This window comes from Hermetia illucens, chromosome 2 (assembly GCF_905115235.1).
Source record: "Hermetia illucens chromosome 2, iHerIll2.2.curated.20191125, whole genome shotgun sequence".
Lineage (NCBI taxonomy): Eukaryota > Metazoa > Arthropoda > Insecta > Diptera > Stratiomyidae > Hermetia > Hermetia illucens.
In genome coordinates this window covers 66,688,132-66,712,060 of record NC_051850.1, presented here as the reverse complement: position 1 = coordinate 66,712,060, position 23,929 = coordinate 66,688,132, and the positions used below count along the sequence as shown (strand labels likewise).

The 23,929-nt window shown below is 40.3% G+C and overlaps 2 protein-coding genes across 2 annotated transcripts in view; one reads left to right on the top strand and one right to left on the bottom strand.

The window, feature by feature from the left end:
- Window positions 1-51: 51 nt before the first annotated feature.
- LOC119650334 (male-specific lethal 3 homolog) lies at window positions 52-20,967 on the top strand. Its single transcript, XM_038052989.1, has 9 exons — window positions 52-235; window positions 332-510; window positions 11,097-11,233; window positions 11,284-11,438; window positions 11,491-11,624; window positions 11,694-12,218; window positions 12,271-12,485; window positions 12,542-12,626; window positions 20,542-20,967. Exons 1-9 carry the CDS (start codon window positions 134-136, stop codon window positions 20,663-20,665), a joined length of 1,656 nt encoding a protein of 551 aa, XP_037908917.1. The 5' UTR covers window positions 52-133; the 3' UTR covers window positions 20,666-20,967.
- LOC119650333 (formin-J) overlaps window positions 20,695-23,929 on the bottom strand; it is a 218,778-nt gene continuing 215,543 nt past the window's right edge. Inside the window, 1 exon segment of the mRNA XM_038052988.1 lies at window positions 20,695-23,903. Coding sequence (XP_037908916.1) covers window positions 22,024-23,903 — 1,880 coding nt within the window. The 3' untranslated portion in view covers window positions 20,695-22,023.

The following is a 23,929-nucleotide window of genomic DNA, read 5'->3' as shown; positions in this document are numbered from 1 at the left end:
GACACATGTGTCATCTGTTGGTGAACTATTCCAACAGTCTCCACTCTACACACAATTGTGATGACAGTAATGCCGGGGGCATAAACAAAACGCGTGTTTGGTTGATTTGAAACGATTTTTGTCCAAATTTGAGATGGTGTCTACGCGTGGCATCCGTTATAAATTTAGTGAGGGCGAGCGTGTGTTATGCTACGAGCCAGATCCGACAAAAGCGAAGGTTTTATACGACTCAAAGGTATTTCACAATGAAATATATTCTGCCGACGCTACAGCGCGGCAAGTGCGCATTTTTGTCGAATCTGGTGGTTTAACTGGTGTTTTTCCGCTTCAGGTGCTCGGGGTCGTGGAAACTAAAGACAAGCGCGGAAAGAAGATTATCCAGTACATGATTCATTTTCAAGGCTGGAATTCATCGTGGGACCGTCGCGTAAATTCAGATTTTGTGCTGAAGGACACCGAAGAGAATCGGCAGCTGCAACGCGATTTGGCGGAGAAGGCACAGTTGCAACTGTAAGAAAATCTCACAAATGTTTTCCACCAAGGCTAGAGTATAAGAGAAGGTTGCGGGCTTAGGCCGGAGAAATGCTAGTGATAGTGCTAGCGTCTGGCAGCTAGGAATGCGGGGTGGAGGGTGGGCAGCGGCCAGCTGACACTTAGCTGTCATTTCATGAGTTCGCTGCCAGATACCGGCAGCTACCTGTAAACACTGAATGAAGCCCTAGGAAACTGCAATTGGAGTCCTCTTGCTGACCGCTCCGTCTTTGTGGAAGACAGGTACTGATTTGCAGCTTTTCCCCGTTCAAGTGATACCTCTAAGTGAAGTGTTGAGTGCAGAGGCGGAAACTTGGAAAACTTCGGATTCCCAGCGGTGCCTATTTGTTGTGTTTTCCTCGTACTTCTTTGGTAAAATCTATCAAGAAAATCCCGTTTTTCTATAAAACTAATTGCCGTACTTGATAACGGAGACCAAGAGTGTATTACGAAAAATTGTCACTGACCGGACAGTGTCGCTTTGTTATCCGTTCCTAAATCTATTTGCAGCGCAAATACTTTCTACCAAGAAAATTACTAACTCTTGTTTCCTGTTTAGGCTAAAGGTTAGCGGATTCGGCCTCTGTAGAATATTGTTTCGTCTCGCAATCTCAAAATCTGAATAGAGATTCATTATTATCCTACAAAAAAATTTCACAATGAAAAACAATTTAATACACTTTTATTTTCGAAATGCAGTGAGCAAAAGTGAAATCCGGAACCCTAGAATGTCCAGAAATGGGGCGAAAGGAGTTGCTTGTGTTTTTTACAAGAACGTTTCGTACAATCTGTTGGGTACAATTCAAAAAGAATCAACGAAAAGGATAAACTAAAAGCATTGCTAAGGGCGCAAATAAGAGAAATTCTATTTTCGAATGCAAAATCAAAATCCGGACAATGCCAAGGAATCATAACAACATTAAAAACTCAAAAAATGACTAGTTAATACTCCGTATGGAGACTTTTAGGATCATATACATCCTTCATTCGTCGGTGGCATGGATTTGACCAAACGTTGGATATATTCGGCTGGAATTTTCCTCCATTATTCAGGAAGACGTTCCATCAAGTATTTTTTGTTCGAAATGGGGCCTTCGTAAAGCTTACCGTCGATATAACTGCACAGGTTCTGGGACACCTCACTTTTTTGGTTGACATATGAAAGTATTCATCTTTGTTGATCAGATGGATGTAGAAATTCTAAACAAAAAGGAGAAAAAAAGAAATTTTGACCAAAATTTTTAAATTTAAATTTATTAAGAAATTGAACAGAATATTCTTGTTTTGCTATTTGCTTATTGTATTGTTATTCAATTTAGTTAGGGTGCATTTACATCTGATGCTTATATCGCGACATTTGGGTCGCAGAAGTTCACTTAAAACAGATACGAACAAGTTGGAATACCGGCAGCCGGACGCTTGAGATACAAAGGTTTCGTGTTTATCTTATGTGAGGAATTTTCTACATACTTTTCCATTCGAAAAATCAAAAAGTTACTTCAAATACTCATCCTAAACAAACAAACCAACATTGCCTATTAATGTATACTGATGCACAATAATAATATTGTCAAGGAAAGTTGCACTGCATCCTAGAAGAACGATTGTATCCCTGGGGAAAATTTACATATTAATTTCAATCGATAGGAATACTTCCAAGTAATTTAACTTGGCATCTGTTATTTTCTCCTCATTGTCGTGCTATCCTTTGTTTACAATAGTACGGGATGGCCCCTCGAAAAAATGCCAATCTTCCTTTAATTTAGGCAGCTTTACCACTTTATTGATACCTGCGCATATCCTGAAGATCAGCTTCTTGTCTGCATTTAAATATGCATATGAGTTAATCCCAGAAAGCTCTGCAGGGATACCGTTGGGCATGTTTGTGTAACTCCCTGTCTGCCGTGCTGAATGGTATGCGCAGCCTTGCCTTCCCGTACAAGACAATAGTGGTTCTTAGTCCAGTCGCATGCATGGGAACCTCTCTTTAAGCGTCATATGATCTTATTCCATTCACTCTATGTGTGGGAGTTCATAGTTCCTATACGTCAACAGAATTTCGTTTGAATTGATGCAGCCGTGTCGGAGAAAATTTCGTGTTACAGACTGAAAGACAAACCGACTGTAAACCGTTTTTAATAAGGTTTTGTTTGTGTTCAACAATTTGCGATTTCGCTTCTCCATGCTCCCATTGTAGCAAGATAAACTAAACTGTGCCTGGAATAAAAAAAATATGTATACTACCAGTACACAAGTAGGTACAAGTGTAAACGGCTCGTACAATTATCCCAATGTTATTGAAATAAATGTCCGTATGTGTATGGATAAGTGTATAATCCATGCCATAAATATATTGCCATTTCTATCCGTATACAAACGGTCAAAGCAGTTTCTGTCTGACACTCGACAATTTTTTTCTTGGGAGAAGTGTCAGATATAAACGCACTTTTAGTTGGGTACATCTATCGGACGTTGATAATGTCAAATTTTCGAGATTTTCATACATATTTTTGATGGTTTTAGAATGGCTTTCAATTTTTTTTCTTCCTTTTCCATAATTCTTTTATACGGCCATTTGATTGTACATTTGTCCCATTAGAACCTAGCACGTAATGTATATGCATATATTGGGTTGGGGAAAAAGTATTGTCGTATTTGTGATTGAATTTTAGCGCTTTATTTAACATACTTAGAATTATCCGATTTAAGTCAAATTTGCGCCGTTTTGTTCGCAAATTTGTTGCCATTTTGAAGGCAATTCCATTATCCCCCTCTTAAAAACCACCACCCCCTCCTTATTTGCAAAGAACTCAGACAGCCAGTTTCGCAAGCCAACTTAGTAGCGCCAAGGGCGTTTTGTATGGACCGGAAGAGATGGTAATCACTTGATGCCAGGTCTGGACTATACGGTGGATGCGACAGGACATCCCATCTGAGCTCCCGTAGCTTCTGGCGGGTCATCGAAAATGTGTGAGGCCGAGCGTTGTCCTGGTGGAACAGAACACCATTCCTATTGACCAATCCTGGCCACTTCTGGTCAATCGCCTGCTTCAAACGGTCGAGTTGCTCACAGTAGAGGACCGAATTGAGGGTCTGGCCATAGTTGAGCAGCTCATGGTAGATGACTCCCTTCCAACCCCACCAAACACACAGTCAAATCTTCCTGGCCGTCAATTCGGGCTTGGTGACGGTTTGGGCCGGCTCGCCGCGCTTCGGCCACGATCTTTTTCGCTTGAAATTTTCATTCGTAATCCACTTTTCATTATCAGTCACCATCCGCTTCCAAAATGGGTCGAATGCGTTCCGTTTCAGCAGTGCATCGCAGGCGTTGATTCGGTCCAAGAGACTTTTTTCTGTCAACTCGTGTGGTACCCAAACACCCAGCTTTTTTTGGAATCCAATCTTCTGCAAATGGTTTTATGGTCCTTATTCAGTTCCTGGTCAATCGAGCGAATGCTCACATGCCGGTCTACTTGGATGATTTCGGCGATTTTGTCGGTTTCTACGACGATTGGCCTACGAGTACGGGGTGTATTTTCGACGTCCACTACACCAGAACGAAATCGATCGAACCAACGCTGTGCTGTGCGAATCACCCATAAACTTCACAAATTTTTTTGTCCGCCTTCGTTGCATTTTTACCTCACGTAGTAAAAATGTAAAATATGATGAATTTCTTGCTTGGTGGACTCAATCTTTGACGCGCTATAACTTGAGACTGAAACTTACGATCATAAAACTGTCAAAATGACACCTGTAGCCCAGATTGTCGTCTTCAAATCGCCGTATAGTATGACCCGATGCGATAAGTACAACACAAGATAAAGTGTCGCCATTTATTGACAAAAGACGACATTACCTTTTCCCAACCTAATATTATGTCAGAATATCCACTTTTGAGTGCCGCTAACATTGAAAGTTTTAAAATCTGTACAGAAGGGACAATTTTGAGCTATTATAAATTTATTCCACGAAACTTGGTATATTGCTGCAAAATCGCACGATTCTTCAGGGGGGCTTTGCAGCCAATTACTAAAAATATAGTAACGTTATTTGATCATATAATATCATCATGAGCCAAGACACCATCTTGTGGCAGCTTCCCGTTTTCCAGGTTTATGGGTCCGTGAAAGAAATGACCACTTTTCAGCCCCTTCCCACCACCCTTGTGAATTAAATGTCAAAAGTGAGGCCAGTTTTGAAAATAATTATGGAGACCTTTCACTTGATAACTATATTTGGTGGAAATAAATTTTACAATTTTTATATTTATTATCTTTTTATGAATTCTATAACATACATTTTAAGCACAGAAAACAATAAAATATACTTTATTTACCATTAACCATCATATGTTCAAAAATTACCGTTATTCTTGGAGTAAATTGATAAAATTTGATAAAATTGATAAAAAGGCTACAAATAAACTAGAAACTATGGTAACTAAACAACTAATTGATTTTAAAATAAAATTCGTTATTTAATGATTTCCTTACTACTAGTGCCATCTACATTGACCAACCAACCAAAAAGTTTGTTTTTTATGAGAAAATTTGATCCGTCGAAAAATTTTACATTGCACTATATATAGAAGAGTCATTGGCAAAAGATAAGGTGTAGCTATGAAATGCGAATTTTTCTAAAAAAAAAAAACAGATTTTGAAAGAATGTTAAAAATAAGTTTATTGAAAGTATGCTCTACTGATTGTTACACATTTTATCCATCTATCGGGGAAAATTGGAAAAAATCTTCGTGCAATCCAAAGCACTACTTAGCGTGCGTGACCCACCGATGAAAACAAATAATAATCGGAAGGAGTCAAGTCTAGTGAGCTGCATGGAGCAGAACTTCCCGGCTGAGTGGATTCAACGTGTCGCGAATCGGTTTTGTCATTGTCATGAAGGAGCATGCCTTGTGCTGCTCCTTTGGAATTCTGGTCGGTTTGCAAGAAGCGAAATATTCAAATCTGTGAATTGTTTGAGTATATCAATAATTTTATTTCGCTTGAGATTTTCAAAAAATCCACTTTTCATTTCTAGCAACGATGCCAGTGAAAAACGACGTTGTTTCGTATAGTGTTAGAGAAATTTCACATGTATTTTTGCATTTTTCCATCTTACTCTCGTTCATCGCAAATGATATCCTGGTGCCGATTTTCTGAATAGTCCCTATCTTTCGTAGGCACTTGAAAACTGCTTGTTGAGTGACGCTTAGTCGCTTTATTACCGAATAAAAAACAAAATATATAGTCTTCTCAAATTGTGCAGCTGATTTGACTCACTGGTAAAAATCTTCGTAGTGAAGCAAAGGTTTTTCAATTAATTAAATATTTGGTATGATATCCCTTGTTAGATATGGAAACGTTTAGCCGCTTTTCCATAGAATTAACAAGTTTTCTGTTGTTTTTGCCTAGATATTCTTCCGTTCTTCTTGCAAAGCTTTCTTCAAACTTTGAATTCTGGAAATCTTGATGTTGTTTCCAAGTAATGCTCATAGATTCCCTATACCATTTAAATTTGGCGACTGCAGCGGTGCTTTGATTACATGGGATATTTCCATATCAGTAAAGTTTGCAATACCATTGACTTATATATAGGGTTATTGTCTTGATAAAACTGAAAGTTGGAGAGCAGGCCCATTTTTTCAGCATTTTGTTTCAAATAATCCTTTAGAATATCGAGGTACATATTTTTTCGATGTTTCCACTGATGAACCCCTGTTGCTGCGGCATGTAGGCCCAAACCATAACATGATCACCATCATGTTTTACTGTAGCACGAATATTTTTCAAATTGGGTTGTTAATTGGGCCTTCGCCATACAAGCGACCTTCCATTTGAGCGAAATATTTTGAATTTTGAGTCCTTGGAAATATAGTTTTTTGCATATTTGAATTTTATTTATATATTATCTTTGTTTCTTAACACTTTGCCGACCGGAAGCCAATCATATATAAATTTTGGTATATTATGTAAACTAAAAACGCTTGTTATAATAAAATAAATATAATTGAGCGTTAATTTAATAAAAATAGATATTCTATTAAATATAATTATCTTATAATAGGGAGCGGACAATTTTGTCTGATCATACAAAACACAGCCCAAACCAAAAGAGAGCCGGCACCACAAAGAATCTGCTGCTGAGCAGCTGGTCGGTAATGTGTTAAGTGGTATTCGACCACGGAAGTCATGTACGTGAAACGCAATAAATTGTTGATGCACTACAGGCTTTGCAAAGAGAATTGTTCACCTCCGCAGCTAATCTTTGTCCCGAAAACTTACTTCATTACTTCTGATTATCCACCTTCCATCACTTAAGTTCAACATTTCGTTTGATGTCCGCTCGCAGATGTAACTTTCACAACGTTGACTTTTCCACTTAAAGTGGTTAAGAACTATTTCGTGTTGCTCAATAGTTGTGAAATTCTCATTAGTAACCATTACCGTATTAGTAAATCTACTTTGAAATTTAATTCTTCGCTTGAATCAAATATGATCTGACACTTACTGTTTGTCTTTTTTTTCAAATCCGCATCTCATAGTTGTACACCTGGTAAGTGAAAGTGTCATTGAGGAACTCGTTTCAGAGCTGTTTCAAAATTTATTCTGATGCTGTTAGTTCCAACAAAAGCCAAATAATCTAGGTTTAGGATTGTCTAGCTTAAAGCGTCCATTTTCTTGCTTCAACCAATCTTTCACTAGCTACGAATACATTGGGATACCTTCTGGTTTTCACTGTTTTGTCGCATTAGTTCCTTGAATAAGTTTTCACTGTTTCGTGAAAAATAATGCTTTGATAAAAAAAAACTACTGATGAAAATATTTTCAACGTAACTTATTAATTTACCTATATTTCTGGCGACATTATAATTCTTTATTGGAAAAACTCCATGTTGTGACGTGTTTGATAAGAATGGAATATATTAAAGCTTCAAACAATGCTCAGTCTGGCTACTTGTCATCGGTCAGAATAGGTGGCAATCGGAAGGAGAGAGACGTCGGGGTGGGTGGAACTACCACGGTCGTATTGCGGTTGGTTTTCCATCTATATTCGGGTCAAAAGCATGCATGTTAGGCAATAATTGCCTTTCGTGACGGTTGCGTTTGCTTAAAGCAGCTCCTAAAAAAGTACATCCAGCTGATTCTGCTTACTTTTCAGGATGAACCATTTTTATGAATACGGTTTAACCCGGATTTTATCCAGGACCAAGTGGTCGTGAATTTATTCATTAATTTTTTTTATATATGTATGTCATCCCCTTATAGGGGACCAAAAGTACTTAGAAACATTCTCCTCTCGAATGCAAGTAAGAGTTCGCAATTTTTCTTGCTAAGAAACCAAGTCTCTGTGGAACACATGAGGACTGGCAAACACATTATCTTATACAATAGAACCTTTGACCCTGTGGTGAGACGTTCCTAGCGGAACAGTTCTGTAAACTGAAATAGGCTCTTTTAGCTGCCGACAACCGTGCCGGATTTCATCATTATAGCTATTATTGGTTGCGTTTTCGCCCTGAAATCGTGGAAAAACGGCCCCATCTGAAGAAAAAGAATGTGCGGCTTCATCAAGATAATGTACCGTGTCATAAATCGAATTGCTTCCGCATTCATCGGATTCTCCAGATCTGTGATTTTGTTTCTGTTCTCAGAATTCAAGAGAATGTTCGCTGGAAAGAAATTTAGCGCTGATGAAAAGGTAATCGCCGAAACTAACGCCTATTTTGAGATTAAAGGCAAAGCCAAATCGTACTATGAAAATGGTACCGAAAAATTGTATGACCGCTATAATCGTTGTATCGCCCTCGAAGGCAGCTATGTTGAATAATCAAATCAAGTTTTATCAATCATTTTTTTTTCTATGTTAGTCTACCAGCTTTTTAACCCGCCTGACAATAGTCGCTGTTGATTGTATTTCCCTTCTCAAGGTAGTCGATGAATATTATACCATGCGCATCCCAAAAAACCGATGCCATAGCCTTGTCAGCCGAATGTTGTGTCTGCACGCTTTGGAGTCGGTTCACCATGTGCAGTCCACTAATATGACGATCGTTTCGATCCTGGTGTGAAATAATGCCATGTTTCTTCCATTGTCACATATTGACGTATAAATTCGGGGTTTTTATAGCGAAAGAGCTTCAAACACTGCCCAGAATCGTCACGATGTGAACTCGCGCGGCATCCACTTTGAATAGAGTTCTCGCATACCCAAAATTTCAAAATTCATCCAGGATACGTCTGATACGTTCCTTTGATATCTTTAGGGCCTCAGCTATCTCCATCAACTTCATTTTAAATAATCGTTGGTGCAACAATCCATATTGGATCGGGGCCTTGAAGTTTGTTACAGTACTTCATTCAAGACCGTAACGGTACACTACAATAACACTGTGGTCAGAATTGCGCTCGTCCGAGATTATTACCCTGATTTGATTCAGGTACTCATTCACAGCTGAGTTGACTGGTATCCGACATCAAATAACGATACAAATTCCACTGCCACCAGTGAGATTGGAACCAATACCATCCGTACGACAGCCTTGTGCTCTGACCATTCAGCTATCCGGACACAGTAGCTTCATTTTGCGGTCATTTAAAATTATTTGTTGAACTTTTTTGATGCTCTTGTCGGTAACAGCATCTTTGCTGCCTGCATCATCCTCGGTGCTCATTTCGCCTCGTTTAAACTTAGCAAACGCTTCTCAGCGGTTGAATTTGTGGTGTGAGGTCCGAATAAAGCTTATCAAGCCAAGCTTTGGCATGCTCACCAAGAACCACTTTATTCTTTTCTGAGTACGCTCATTTGCATATCAAACTGCCTGGGAGTATTCTAAAAGTATTCCTTGCTTTTCGTAAAAGGCAACTAGGAGGAATAGCCATTTGTGAGCTAGCAAGCTGCTAATTTCCATATTTTCATTTTACCCCAATGTCAACATTGTATCAGATAAGAATCAAGCTCGCGGTTGCGACCGGTATTCGATGGTGAAGTGTTTCCTGGTCATTCCTTATTGGAGTATAGGGCATTAACACAGTCAGACTGTATTTCAGTTTCATTATCATCACACTTAACACAGTACAAGTGATAAGTTTACTGCATCATGGCACACACAACCACCCGTGACGATGAGAATACTCCTCTCCACTTGTGGCATTGGGTTTTTGTATTCTGGAAAATATAGTGGTAACCGATGCAAATTCGGTGTCGCACTATTGCTAATGGCTATCAGAAACCGGTTTCTGACAGAATTTTGACTGAGAAATTCCGGCCCAGGACCATCACAATTGTGCAGTGCTACATACGAATCAAGAGAAGGAGACTTCTATGAAAAGCTATGCGTATTTCGGGAGAGGCTCTCTGAAGGCAATATTTTGATGGAAATGGGTGATCTGAATGCCAAAGTTGGCTTTCACAATATTTTTCTTGGGCATATGATGGAGGGGCATGATCTTTGCTACCGTAAGAACAACGGTGACAGGTTAGTAAATTTTTCCAACTTTCAAATTCCCGTCATCGGCGGTGTAATATTCGAGCATATGCCTTACCATAAGGCCAATTAAGTTTTAACTGATTGGCAACAAAAATCTAATCAGATCAACCACATTGCGACCAGCAGTAGATTTAGTAGTTGTCTTCTGAGTGTGCAAGATGCAAGGTCGTTTATTTTAGCTTGTGCGTCGACCTCCGAAATTCGATACGGGCCGTTTCCCCCATCCGCTTGTCACGCAGCAATGAGAAAATTTTATTGTTGTGCAAATGACAGAAAATCTAAACCACGGACCTGAGAATATTGAGCAATATTGAAGGACCGTCATCAAAAATTTCTTTATTTCTGGCGGGCATGAAATTGTCGGTCACATCTTAACAGACGCCACAACACCAGGCTCAGTGCCTGAAACGGCGGAACTGGCCGATCAATGAACTTAAGGAGATGAGAGCCCTGTTGATGGCTACGAGCTGGGAACTCCATTGGAAATCCGTTACCGTGAAGAGTACGACAAAAGGGATTCCACCATTTCGTGGGAAGGGAGAGCTGCCGCAATTAGCAACGATTTTACCACCGTATACCGCATCAAGAAAGAGTTTATATGTGATCGTGAACTTTCGGATGGCTTTGAAAAGAGTATTAACGGTAGACTTCTCATCCATTATGAAGAGGTGAAAGGAGCATTGTCGTGACGGTCTCCCCTCGGGATTTTTTGTGCAGCCCCTGCAATTTTTGCAGAAAGAAGGTTTTTGGAGTGTAGGTTTTCATTTTCTTACCGATCACTTCTATTCCTATTATCGTCCTTCATGCTATTTGGCTAGAGGACATGAAGGGGTTTATTTGGGGATGTTATCCTTCCTCAAACCCCGCTACTGTTACTGAGAAGCTTAAAGCTTTCTAGCGTTAGTCAACAACGAATGAGGATTCTCCTGGGCATGTGAGAAGTAGCATTGGATAGATTAAGCCTTGAGGAAGGGCGGCAACTCCATTGTGGGTTATGTCATTGAATTTATTTTATTTGTATTTTTTTTTAATTAACTGCATCATTGAATTTGAACAATTGTAAATTCATTAACAGAGCTGCTTACCTTTATCGACGTGAAAAACGTAAAAGATCACGGGGTTCCAATAGTACGAGAAATCGTGTGTCGTCAGAAGACGGAAGTTCCTGCAGTACCTTCGATAGAAATGAAAGAGAAGACCTCATGAGAGATGGTATGATCCCTGTAGGGTGTTCGATAAGATATATAAACACCTCTTTCTAGAAGGTGATTCAGAATCGAGTTCGATCGAAAGCGGCGCCGATGAGGACAGGCTTTATCTCCAGGTTGGGGAGCAGTTGAAACAAATTTTGGATTTTGACCGAGAGATGATTGTAAGGAGAAATAAACAACACATTTTGCCGGCTGAACTGCCTGCGGTAAGGTGTCTCATATTTTCTAAATCCAAATCGGTTTAATTGGAAGCTTTAGGTGACTATTTTGGAGAATTTCGTGAAACACAGCGCTCTCAAATTAGTATTTTCCCCTCAAACTCCAAATGAGGGAAATCGACGGCGTAACCCGCAACAGAAACGTGAAATCAATTTCGAAAAGTTGAATCAGACGTAAGTTTCGGGCACAATAATTGTTGTTAATTTATTTTCATGTAGAATTATTCCACTGAAACGCTGTAGGGTTTCCTTGCTGAAAGAAGTAGCGGATGGATTACGTATTTACTTGGACTTCATACTCAAAGATCATCTGCTATATAACGAAGAGAAGGAACAAGGTGCATACGTGCTATCCGAGGAGAATTTAAAAAATTTCACATACATCGCGTCTGAAAAATTTTGCCCTGATTTCCTTAACTTAAAATTTGAAAGATCCGACACGCCAGCGGGATCGGAATTTTCAGAGCCTCATTCGACGTTCAGTGACGTTTCACATCCGGAAGATAATGCCCGTCGTCGATTGCGTTCATACAGAGCGGAAACAGAGCCTGATGCAGTGATGGACCCGTTAAACTTCTTTATGCAGGAAGCAAACTTAGGAAAGCCAGAAGGAACACCTAAAGACAGTTCCCACACAGCGAGACTTGAAAGTAGTGGCGTGTTAAAGCAAGAACCCGGCCAAAAATCGGAAGCTGGCACAACAAAAACCGATAACACAGCACAAAAAATTGATTCCACTTCTAGCAAGCATGAAACCTGCATATCAAGGTACAATTTTTAACACAAATATTTTTAGATTTGACAATTGTATTCTTTGTAGTATTGCTAGCACAAGTTCAGGTGGATCTACTCCGCGCAGCAACATATTATCGGGAAATATCGATTTCACGAAAACCATTCCACCTTTGAATTCAGCCGTATCCTTGAAAACAAGAGAATTTCTTCAGAACGTTTTCTCTTGGCAAATTGTTCCATCGAACGCTCCAGTCGAAGCATCAATGATTTTTGGCGCAGTGCATTTGGCACGATTAACGAGTGAGAACGTGGTTTCCGAAAGGAGTGAATCTCGTTTAATGTTGTTTTGATTCCAGTTAAACTTCCGGATTTCCTCAACGCAACTCATATGTCGGATGAAAAATTAGCTAGATTAGCTCCGTTGTTGGATTCTTTTTTCAAGTGAGTATGACACGAATGACATTGTGTAAACCGATAATCTCTAATGAAAATCGACGAAATTTTTCATTAATTTGAGTTGTGCCGATTTCAGACTAATGTCCTTTCTGTGATATTATATGGGGGCAAACTTTCGAAAATTCTTTTCCTAATGTCATCAGGGTACTTTGTTGATTTGAATAATGAATTACTACTTTGCACATGAGAGCAACCATATATATGTAGGATTCACACTATTCGGTGAACTTTTACAGTCTTAAGCGTACTTAGCAGTTCTATAATTTTTGGTCAAAAAAATATCCATGTGGTTTTTAAATACGTCCATCCTTTGATCGAGTAGAGTGGTAGAAGGCCGGGGCAGCATGATGAGCACATCATAGAAACGATACTCATTTCGAAAGACAATAGCTTTAACCCGATTATAAAGAAAGGCGTGCGTTCTACTAACTTTTTCCAATTTCCTAATCCCAGCTAAAAAGCGAAGAAGAGATGTTAAGATACAATAAATAATAATCGTTGGCGCAACAAGCGATATTGGATCAGGGCCTTGAAGTGTGTTAGAGCACTTCATTCAAGACCCTAACAGTACACTATAGTAGTACACTGTAGGAGGCGAAGTGGTCAGCGTTGCGCTCGCCTAGATTATTACCCTGATTTCACTCAGTTACTCATTCACAGCTGAGTTGACTGGCATCCGATATCCAGTCATGATAACTAATCCCTCTGCCACTAGTGAGATTTCAGCTGCGACAATCCAGCGCTCTAACCACTGGAGCTACCCGGACACTATAAATAAAGTTATAATATATAATTAAATCTAGGGATTTCACTGGGAACCCCATCTAAGTTCACCTTAAAAGTGCGAGATTTTGCAGTAGTATAGATCATTATACTGTTTTGTGGAAATTCTATTTTTATTATTAAAGTTATAGTAGTACTAAACTGTTTGTTTCGCGTAAACTTATTACATCTCCGTGTGAGTTGGGATTTAAGAATACACTCAAAGTATTCCCTGCGTGGGTGAGGTGGTCAGTCTTTGAAGAGTACTCTCCCTCTTGCGACAATGTGCCTTTGCACTTTAAAAAACCGAGCGGCAGTAGACCCGAATGCGCGGTCGGGTCGTTACTGCCGGCTACTGAGGCGTGCTGACCTGGGAACCGGTTTTTGATAGAATTTTGATTGCTAGGTTCTGGTCTAGGTTAAGGGGCATCACAATTCTGCAGTGCAGGATAGGTTTCCTAAAGGTGACATTGTGAGGGCGATGGAGGATCTGAATGCCAAGATAGGCTCTGACAACACCTTGTTGGGGCATGCGATAGAGAAAGACGGTCTTGGTGACCGTAACGACAACGATTGGAGGTGCGTGGATTTCTGCAGCTTCCATCGCCTCATCATTGAAGGCACATTATTTGAGCGCATTGCTTGCAATAACATCAGTTGGGTTTCAACTGATCGACACCGTACCACCAATACCACTTTGCCGTTAGCGGTAGATTTGGGACTTATCTTTTGATAAGACTTTTCTTAACAAGAAAAGTGCTGACATTGACCTCGAAAGGGATCTAATCTAATGGGCGGTTGCTTCTACTTAACACCCCGGTAGTAATGTGACGATAATATTACAAGATGAAATCGTTTCTTTTGAGTGAGTGTTCTTAATACAAATACATTATAAGTTTTGTACAAGTGGAATTATCATGCATCCAAATATTCCTACATGAAAAATCCGTACCTGAAACGTTGAACTTCCAATTTCCGACTTGTTTCTATTTTATTGGTGTAATGCTTCGTGAACATTTTGCTTGTTCATGCATTCTGCCTCTGCCGGTTTATTCCACTTTAGAAGTATCGTCTGCGAATTTCCAGTCCCTCATTATTGCCTTTTCGCTGTTTAGCGAAATGGCGAAGTCACTATCACACAAGAATCTTTTTGCTTGTTCAACTGTGGGTGCTATGGTCGCATATATTTCGGCATATGCCTATGTTGGTGAGATCACAACATATACATTCAAGTTGAGTATGTCATCAGTGTAGTTTAAATGTTTGAGGGAAAATAAGGCCGTCCACTAAACCTCCCTGGCCCGGGCGGAATGGAGTACGCTAACCGACACACAGTGGGTCGAGTGATTAATCTAGGCGGAAAAAGTTCAAGTCAGAAAAACTTAAAATGTTTAATGGTCCAGCGGAGACCGTTATTTTGATATGCTAAACACGTATAGATTTAAAAGCAACAAGTAGCTTGCGACTACGGTTTCAATGCAAAGATCGAATAATAATTAATAATTTGGTAATAGTGAGTTATTATCGGCCGTGGGAGCGGTGATTTTTCCAGTTAGTTCCGCGCCACCTAGCCTCGTCAATTATTTTTCAAAGATTCGCTATCGTACCTTGATGTTAGTCTTATAAGGACCTAATTTGATAGTTTTTAGTTCTAGTGTAAATTTAATTACTAAAAACTACCGCACTATGAAATAATACGCGCACTATGAAATAATACGCGCTTCAGATACGATAGGTTCATTTCATTTGTACTTAATTAGTGCGTGTTAGAGTATAGAATTTGTCGAGAGCATTCAGTTTAATGTGATGCTGGCATTCTATGCTATATTTTGATTTACTATAATTTTGTTAGTAATAGTATGATTCCCTTCAAAATTCGATAAGATATTAATATATATGTTATTGCTAGCTTTCTTTGAACAGGGTCGGTATGAGATGTAAGGCCTACCTTTAACATAGTGGTATTTTTAATTTTTTTCAGATTTTCCGGTTAGGTAGGTTTCAAATTTGTATTTTTCGGCCTTTCATTCCCCTACTTTGGTACCGATGTCAAATCTAAGACTTGTCTCGTAAAGTACTAATCGAAACCTTTCATTTGATAGCCCACACTTCTATATTCGGGGAAAATAAATTTTACACTCCTTCTTCGTTTTTGTGGGGACTCCGCTTGAACTCGACGCAAAATAATCCCTTGCACTACTTACATGGGATTTCATAGTCTATATACTTTCACCAAATTTCATCTCAAGAAGTGAAGCGGTTTCTGAGAAATGTGCTTGCGATAGACAACATGTACCAACAATGGAGTGAAAGCAGCAATCGGAAAAGTACGAAAACCCAGAAGTTAAAGACTAGCTTGGTTTTACGGTGGATAAACCAAACCGAGCGTCGCTTTTAATAATGAATTTATTTACATTTGAACAATTCTAAATTTTATGTTAATTTCCAAATAGTGCAAGTCAATATTAAACGGGGAATTTTAGAACGTTGTTGTTTTCGCAACGCAGTGTTCCAACATAGCGAAGCTCTAGTCGTTCTTTTTTTCTGAACGAGAGTGTTGTCGCCGAGCCCTCATGAACTTCGAAGTTCAATGTTCAGAGAATGGGGATTGGCGGGGCCAAAATTGCCTGATGGGATGGATGGCTGATGAGCGGGTCAAAGGTTTGGGAGTTGAGGACGAGTGGAGATTTCGTTTTTGTCGCGAAAAAGGGACAGGGTAAATTTTTCGAGATTCAAGTGTCCGGGTTCTAATTTAATCGAATGGATCAAACGTTCACAAAGTAGAATTGGAAGAGATGGAAGTCTCATCGCGACGGAATTGTCGTGGAAAAGTGCAGGTATTTCGGCCGCCAAAACTAGGAAATTTTCTTGTATGTGGAAAGTTGAAGTGTGTGACGACGAATACGGATCTGATCTGAGATTAGGAGATCGGAGGTGTTAATTCTTGTAAGAAGTGAGTAATTAGAGTGATAGTCTTTTTTGTGGTTCTTGAAAAGAAGAAGGTGAAAGAGCAAGTTTTGAAGCGAGTAAGGTGGCTTAGGCAATAGCGAGCTTTTGGTTGGATATAATAGTGATATATCGGAAAGAAAAGTGAACGAGGAAAAACTGTTGAATCGTAAAGGTGAGAGTGCAACGCACCTGAAGCCAGTTAATTGTTTAATCAAGAGAAATGAATAAAAAAATGTACGGTTTTTACGAGGTGAAGTTGAGTGTTTCAGTAATTAAGTAAGTAATTAAGTAAATATTATTGCGGTGTTTGCCTGATCACTGAGCGGAGGTCGTTGAAAACACAGAAGACTGAGTTCTTGTAGCCCAATGAAAAAATCAGGCTTGCATTTCGAGGCCTGTTCATCATCAATCCCTCCCCAGTTAGGATCCTAGGAATCGAAGATGCACTCATTGAGCTTGACAATTTTCGAATTTTATTTTTGTGGAAGAAGACCACGAAATTAGAATTTTTAGTGGAGTTTGTATACATTTAATTGGGAACTGGACCTTCAGAACTTAGAAGGAAAGGCGGCTTCGTTTCTTAATTGCATGCTTTTGATTAATTATTATCATCATTTTTCTTTAGTATTTTATTTTATTATTTGTTTTCCTATTTTTGGTTTATCTACTTTCTATCTACTCTTAGATTCTTTTGTTTTATTTTATCGCATATATTTTCTTCCTTTATTTCTTTATTTATGCTGTATTAGTATTTCTTTCTTTCTTTTTTTTTTTTAATATTTTTTTTGTATTGATTTTTTGTTACATGAATTGAATGGAAATGAATTCGAACTAAATTTCTTTAATTTGAGGACTTCCTGTCCAATATAATGGCCTGAGGATGTCAAGGCACGGAAGGGACTTGCCTCATCATAAATCTGAGGAGGAAGAACATTAATCGAGAATTCGACCGCGGCACTCGGGTCCGGAATTTTATGGCTCCACGCGTGGAGTCGAGTTATTATTTTCACTCCACTGTAGCTCGCGTGATGTTATTTCTGTAGGCTCGCGCGGGTGTTCAGAGGTGGCACCGGGAGACGCTGTAATAACTTTGGTTTGTCGGCCTTGATTCAGTAGGCGAATGCTCCAAAGGCCTAATCAGGGCGATCAGACCCGAGTCTGCACGGGGACTCATCTGAAGTGGCAAATTGGTCACGAAACCTTACCAGGGGTATACTGGTACCATGGGAACCGGGAAAGCCCCTGGACTCACATACTTCGGGTGAACTCCTGTTGTATGTGAGGACAGCTCGGTTATTTGCGGTTGGCCCCCCTAGTGGGAGTTTCATGGTGGTTGTGGTTATGCTCAAGCGAAAAGAGACCTTCGGGCCTCGACGTGGTGTTGCGTATAAACACGGGTGCCGTACTCCATAGTTCGGTAGAGATTTAGGTAATTCTTGCATCCACCAGTATGAATGCTAAGCCATGCACTTGGTATAGACTGGTACCGTTGTTGCTTGTCTCAGCGGGGCTCTGATTGTGGTCACAAAATCATTCCGTGTCTTAAGAGGAGGATTGAGTCTCACGACAGGTGCCTACGTAAAACACCATGGGCTTCACTGTAGGCTCGCGCGATTGCCCCGTTTGTTTACTTTTCAGGATCCGGTGCGGGCCCCCGGAAGCGACATGTGAATTTTTCTCTAATAACATGTGAGGGATTGAAGTGCTCAAAGGAAGCCGGTTTACTGTCTGTCACACCCATTGTCTCAGAAATCGTTACTTGTTGATACGAATCCCATTGCATGTAGTGAGTAACATAGGACCACATTAAGTTAAGGGGGAGGGGGGGATCTCCATACATGCAAAAGGAAGATATAATTTTTTTTTCACTGAGTGTAGTGTGAAATATCAAATGAGAGGTTTCGACTAGTACTTTCCGAAACCCGTATTACTTTTCCCATTGGTTGCAAAGGGGAAAGTGCGGGGGTCTGAAAAATGTCAGTCCATGCACAACTCATTTATGTCTCAAAATACTCTCCATGCCAATACCTGTTTAAATAAAGTAAATAGTACTATGCTACCACATTCGTTATAAGTATATTTTTTAGAAGTTAACTCCAGTAGTAAAAGGCTATAGAGCACGATACTACCAAGTTTAGTGGAAATCACACTATTACTAACAAAGTCAAAATTGTCACTTTTGTGCAAATTCATTGAATTCTAAGACTTTAAATGACAATGCCATACTAGAGTGAATGGTCTGACAAACTAAATTCATAAACAATACGAGCTCCGTCCAAATGGGACAAATGCGCATTCAAATATGCAATACAGAAAACCGTTCATATCTGAAGCGTTTCGCTTCCGATTTCCCGATCTGTTGTAAATATTTATAATTGACATCTTAAATAAGATTACTCTAAACTTCCTACAACACAAAAATTCTCACTATATCCTCGCATTCAAATTCACTTTTTGTAATATGATCGCTTTTATTTCTATAATGTGTTAATTTTCTGCAGTAGGACTGGAGCATAACAACCTATTCCGTTTCTGCCGTCAGTGAGGTCTTATGATGGCAGAGATAAAAGCATTTTTGATAGCAGCTTAGTGCTCATCATTATTCTCAGGTGGGTTTGTATCATTTGCCAGTAAGAAAGTTACATGGAAACGGCCTATATTGAATTTGGGGGTGGACTTTCTGTTTCCCTGAAAGCAGACGCAGTAACGATGCGCAAGCGAAGGTAAGCGACCTATAGATGATGGCTCTTTTCGAGGCCGATGTCAGCATCCCTTTTGTTACGCGAATTCAGAATGCAAGTTGCAGGAATCTAGTAATTTATCACCGTTGCTGTTATGGTTAGCTAGACCAAGCCTCTTTATTACATGCCCGAGTAAGGTGTTTTCAGAGCCCATTTTTTCAGATCACCTATCACCACAATGTTACTTTTTGGAAGTCTCTTCTGAATTTAGTCTTAGAAAGCCTCCTTTCCCTTTATAGCGGGAGTCCAGTCCAGCACCGCACAATTGTGAAATTCACAGTCAAGATCTTGTTAGCAACTGGTTTGCAATTTATGAGAACGCGCTTTTCGGAAGCTCTCAGTAATAAAAGGAAACCGGGTTTGTGTCTGCTACTACTGCAAAGTGTTGCAAGAGGGAGGAAGTACTTCGCTTAAACTTTTGGGATTTTCATTCTATATGGAAAAAACGAACATTCTGTGAGTCCTAGAAAGAGAAGCGTGCGGACATTTTAGAAACAAATCATTGCCCGTTATCGGTTTTACCGGCCAAAAGTCGGGCTTACCGGATGGCTTACTGGTTAAAGTACTAAAATGTCACAGCAGAAGATCGTAGTTCAAATCTCAATACTGACAGAGGCATCTGTATGTTGACTAGATGCCGGACGCCAGCCATCTCAGCTATGCATGAGTACCTGAATTAAGTTGATAATCACAAACACAAGCCTGATCACATTGCCTTCTAGTGTACCATTATGGTCATGAATGATGTGTACTAAACATGTTTCAAGACGACTTGCTGCCCTTGTCAGGGGCAGAGGTAATTCTTCAGATGATGCTGGGCAAATAACACCCAGTAACAACTTCGTTCTTGCTGCTCCCAGGGCAGAGACTGAGTCTAATGAGTTGTCGCTGCCTTGGACGAAACCGCATGTCGTCTATATTTTTTTAATTTGGGTTCTAGCCCATATGAGAGGGGTCCGTGGACCAGAAACTGAGAAAGAACGTTTTTTTCCAATTCGTCTGGTCCGCACTCTGGGCTCCCTCATATTCCTAAAAAACTTATATAATATGCATATTATATTGATGTTGTTTGCAGGTTGCCAGCCTACAAACTTCTATTCCTTTTAGTTGTCTTTTCTGACAAGCATGGAGTACTTTGAGTGTGTTCTTAAACCGCAGGCCAATGTACTGGTAACCTGCCGCCATTTCTGTTCGATCGAATGACCCTAATTTAATCCTTTATAAGCTGATCGAAATTTTCGCAACATTGCATTTAGTTTGCAATGGTTCTTTGGTATTTTGTTACGTTGTTCTTTCTCGGTGGCTCAAAGTTGGCTTTCAATTAATTTTGCAGAAGCAAAAGGGCTACCGATGTTAGAATTAGATCTAATTTAAAAAGGAGAGTTGGTCCAGCCTGCATTCGTCAATTTACACTTTCTGCTTATTCAATTATTACTTTTTCCTTTCAGGTATTTGGAGTCTCATAAGGAATGGTTCGGTGAACACAATTACAAAGACAAATCTCCGCCTCCGAATCCCGCCCAATCGCCGCAAGCAACTAATGCACCGGAGAGCACGCAGAAAGGGTCCTAGAAGATCGAGGGAGAAATAAAACGCCAGTATTTCAACGATTTTAACTTTTATTTAATGCCTTTAAAATTGCATCGTCAACTGTTTGCAACAAATATAAAAGTTGTAGAAAATACATTGCAGAATTAAAAAAGTGTTAGTAAAGTTGTTATCATTCATGAGAGTGCGTGAAACAAAATATATTAAGCTCCGAGTAGTTGACCTGTAAAATTTGTTGAAACTCTACTTCGATTGAAAAGATAGAATATCTGTTGGTAATTGAATAAGCAACAGTAATAAAGACGGTACCTTTGAAACTCCTGAAACTGTGTTTGCAATGGGATCGTGTGCTTGTGACTTGCTTCCAATTGAGCGTCCTTAATAAATATCCTTTAAATAACTCAAAAAGTAAACGTACGGTATAAATGCTAATGACATAATTCCTATCTATTTCTAATGCACCATTGTATTGTGATTTCTCATTTGGCTTCGTTAATGTTTAAGTGTGACTCTTGAGGTGATCGTTAGTTCGGGTTTCTCTTAATCTCGCTGCCTTCGCTCGGATTCTTGGGTTTGCCGAAACTAACATGAGAAAGGGAAGCGTCGGCCGCCGACGGTATTGCTCCCTGCTCCTTAATATTCTATGGAAATCAATAAGTAAATGCAGATTGCAACGGTTCTGTTTCTGGATATGTTTCGCATTGCTGGTAACTGTGTCTATAGTTGATGATTCTGCGGGTTATGGAGATGAAGCAGATAGAGTAGAGCAACTGGTGGAAGAATGCAATGATTGTGAATCGGCTTTGAAATGAAATCAACCCTTCCTTTCGTCGGTTCCTTACCGGATATACAGAGGAGCACAGCGATTGTAGTTTTCGGAGGCTGATGGGAAAATACTGAGAGGGAATGGATTTGGACGGTTCTCGTGTGATTTCTACTGATATTCTATCGGAATGGAACAAATTATGCAGGCAATAGTTTCCTTGTCTATATCACTAAAATGTTATTCAAAGATTCGAGGAGGTACGTTCTTGAAGTCGCTCCTTTGCCAGTTGCTTGAAACCGCTTACTTTATATTCGATATGCGGAAGTGTCTATCTGGCTGCGTCACGGACAATTTGAAAGAAAGTGTATCGAAAGGGAAACGTGTTCGCATCGGAAGAATTTAAAATGAGAAGCCTTCGAGAACGCAACTCCTGCGAATTTTCGTGGTTTAGTTTACAAAATGCAGTATTTCAAACAATTTGTGTGTGCGCCGGTTGGCACTCAAACATTGATAATACTATCTTCGAGTATAAAAATATGTCACTTATCATAACTTCACATTTATTTCCTGTTTCTTTGTTTTTGATTTGTGTTTCGAAGTTCACTTGTGCCTTAGGTTACTTGTGACCGCTTCTGTTATCCTGTGGTTGACGCTTTGTGGCACTCGACGCGGTCGGACGCATGAAGCCGCTGATCCGCGACGTGTTTGCTACGAGTTTGTTTAGCCTAGAATTCGGTTGGTTTGCGCTCCCGCCGCTACCTGGACTCGAGACGTTCGACCGGCTCGACGACAAGGCTGAACTACGACCCGAGTTCTTGCTGTTCGACTGATTTTCTTTGAAGCTTGTGCTACCCAGAGACGAAGACTTCATAGGGGGCTTCCGAACCGACGGACCGATACTTGACCCACTGGAACTACTCCGGCTAGCTGGGACCCGGTTTGAAGACCTTGCTATTGGGGAGTTCTGCGTTGCAAGAGGCCGTTTGCTAGGTGATGATTCCGTTGAAGAGGTTATGTACGGCTTGAGGGCGACCTTGCGAACGGTACTCGCAGAGACCGAACTATTCAGGGATGATCGAGAGCTTCGTAAACTCGTGCGAGAACTACTTCGCTCCACATCTCTTCTAGCTGGGGATGAAGCGTGGCTCTGTGCTTCGGACTTTCGGAACGAATTAGTTCTTCTTGGTATGACTGTTTGGGGTGTGGGATTCTTTGGTTCTACTGAGCTACGCATCGATCGGCTTCTTTCAACGCTGCGACGATTTCTTTCCAATAGATTTTGAAGTTGCGGTCTGGAGGTAGTTGTTCGTACTTTCGAAGCTTCGCTACTCGCTGTACCTGCGCTGTCGGATGATGTCATTCGGATCGGCTTTGTGCGTTTCGTGATGGCATCGACATTATCGTTGCAAGACGATGTGCTTTCCTTTCCATGCGATGGAGTATCCGAAACCAAACTTTGCGTTTCTTCGAAACCCTCATCATTGAGTTCGTGGTTTGAACCTTTGATGGGTTTTTCCTTAATTATATCTCTAGGTGGACTCCAGATTCGCTCTGGAGTTTCGGTCGGTGATTTCAAATTTCGTATGGCTTCGCGTACATCCTCTTGGTTGATGGAGCTAATGTGCCGCCCAACTTTTTCGAGTTTCGCTGCAGTTCTGCCCGTGGTTGCTTTCGGTTCTTCGTGGTATTTGTGCATGTTTTGAAGTCTTTCTTGCCACCGCTTCAGCCGATCCTCCTTGTTTTCTTCTCGGGGTACTTCTTTAGGCTTTTCATTTTGAACACAATTAGTTGTGTCCGATTCAAATGATGTTTCATTAGATGTGGGTGATACCTCTTCATTTCCACTGCTGTAATCGGTTGGGCGTTTATAACGCCTGGTACGACGCGCTGCAGAGAACCTATCGAAAGTCCCACCAGACAAGTCTTCCGTTTGATTTTCGAGCTCTGTATTATCAATTGTCCTCGTCTCACTGGAATCCTTTTTCAGATTATTAATAATTGTTTCAGGGTGTAAGGGCCGGGGCGGTTGGAGCCGTCTGGCAATAGGACTAGTTATTGACTTCCTCACTACTGGTGGCGTTTCAATGTTATCTGAATCTACTTCTAAGTTACTATGTCGATCGCTTATTCGGCTATCATATAACACACTATTGCTGCTATTCGATATACTTTGTGGACTTGCGGGCTTGCGATAACTACTGCTTACTGCTTTACTAGGTGAGATTACTTCTTCATCTTCTGGCGTCAGTTCTGACGGACGTCTTATGTATATACGCAGCTTATCTGAGGCTGGTTTCTCGCCAAGCTGCTGTATAACCGATTTGCGCTTATCTTCTTCTTCGATGGAATGTAATGGACCTGTCGTAGAACTATTGCTATCTCTAGAGAGCTGCCGACTTAGATGCCGCAAGTCTTTTTCAACCGTTTCACTGCTGCTGGATGCATTGAGGTTGGATTTTCTCCACGCTGATTTGTCATTGTTGTAAGACTGGGCGTCTGTAAATAGGTATGAAAAGGTTTTA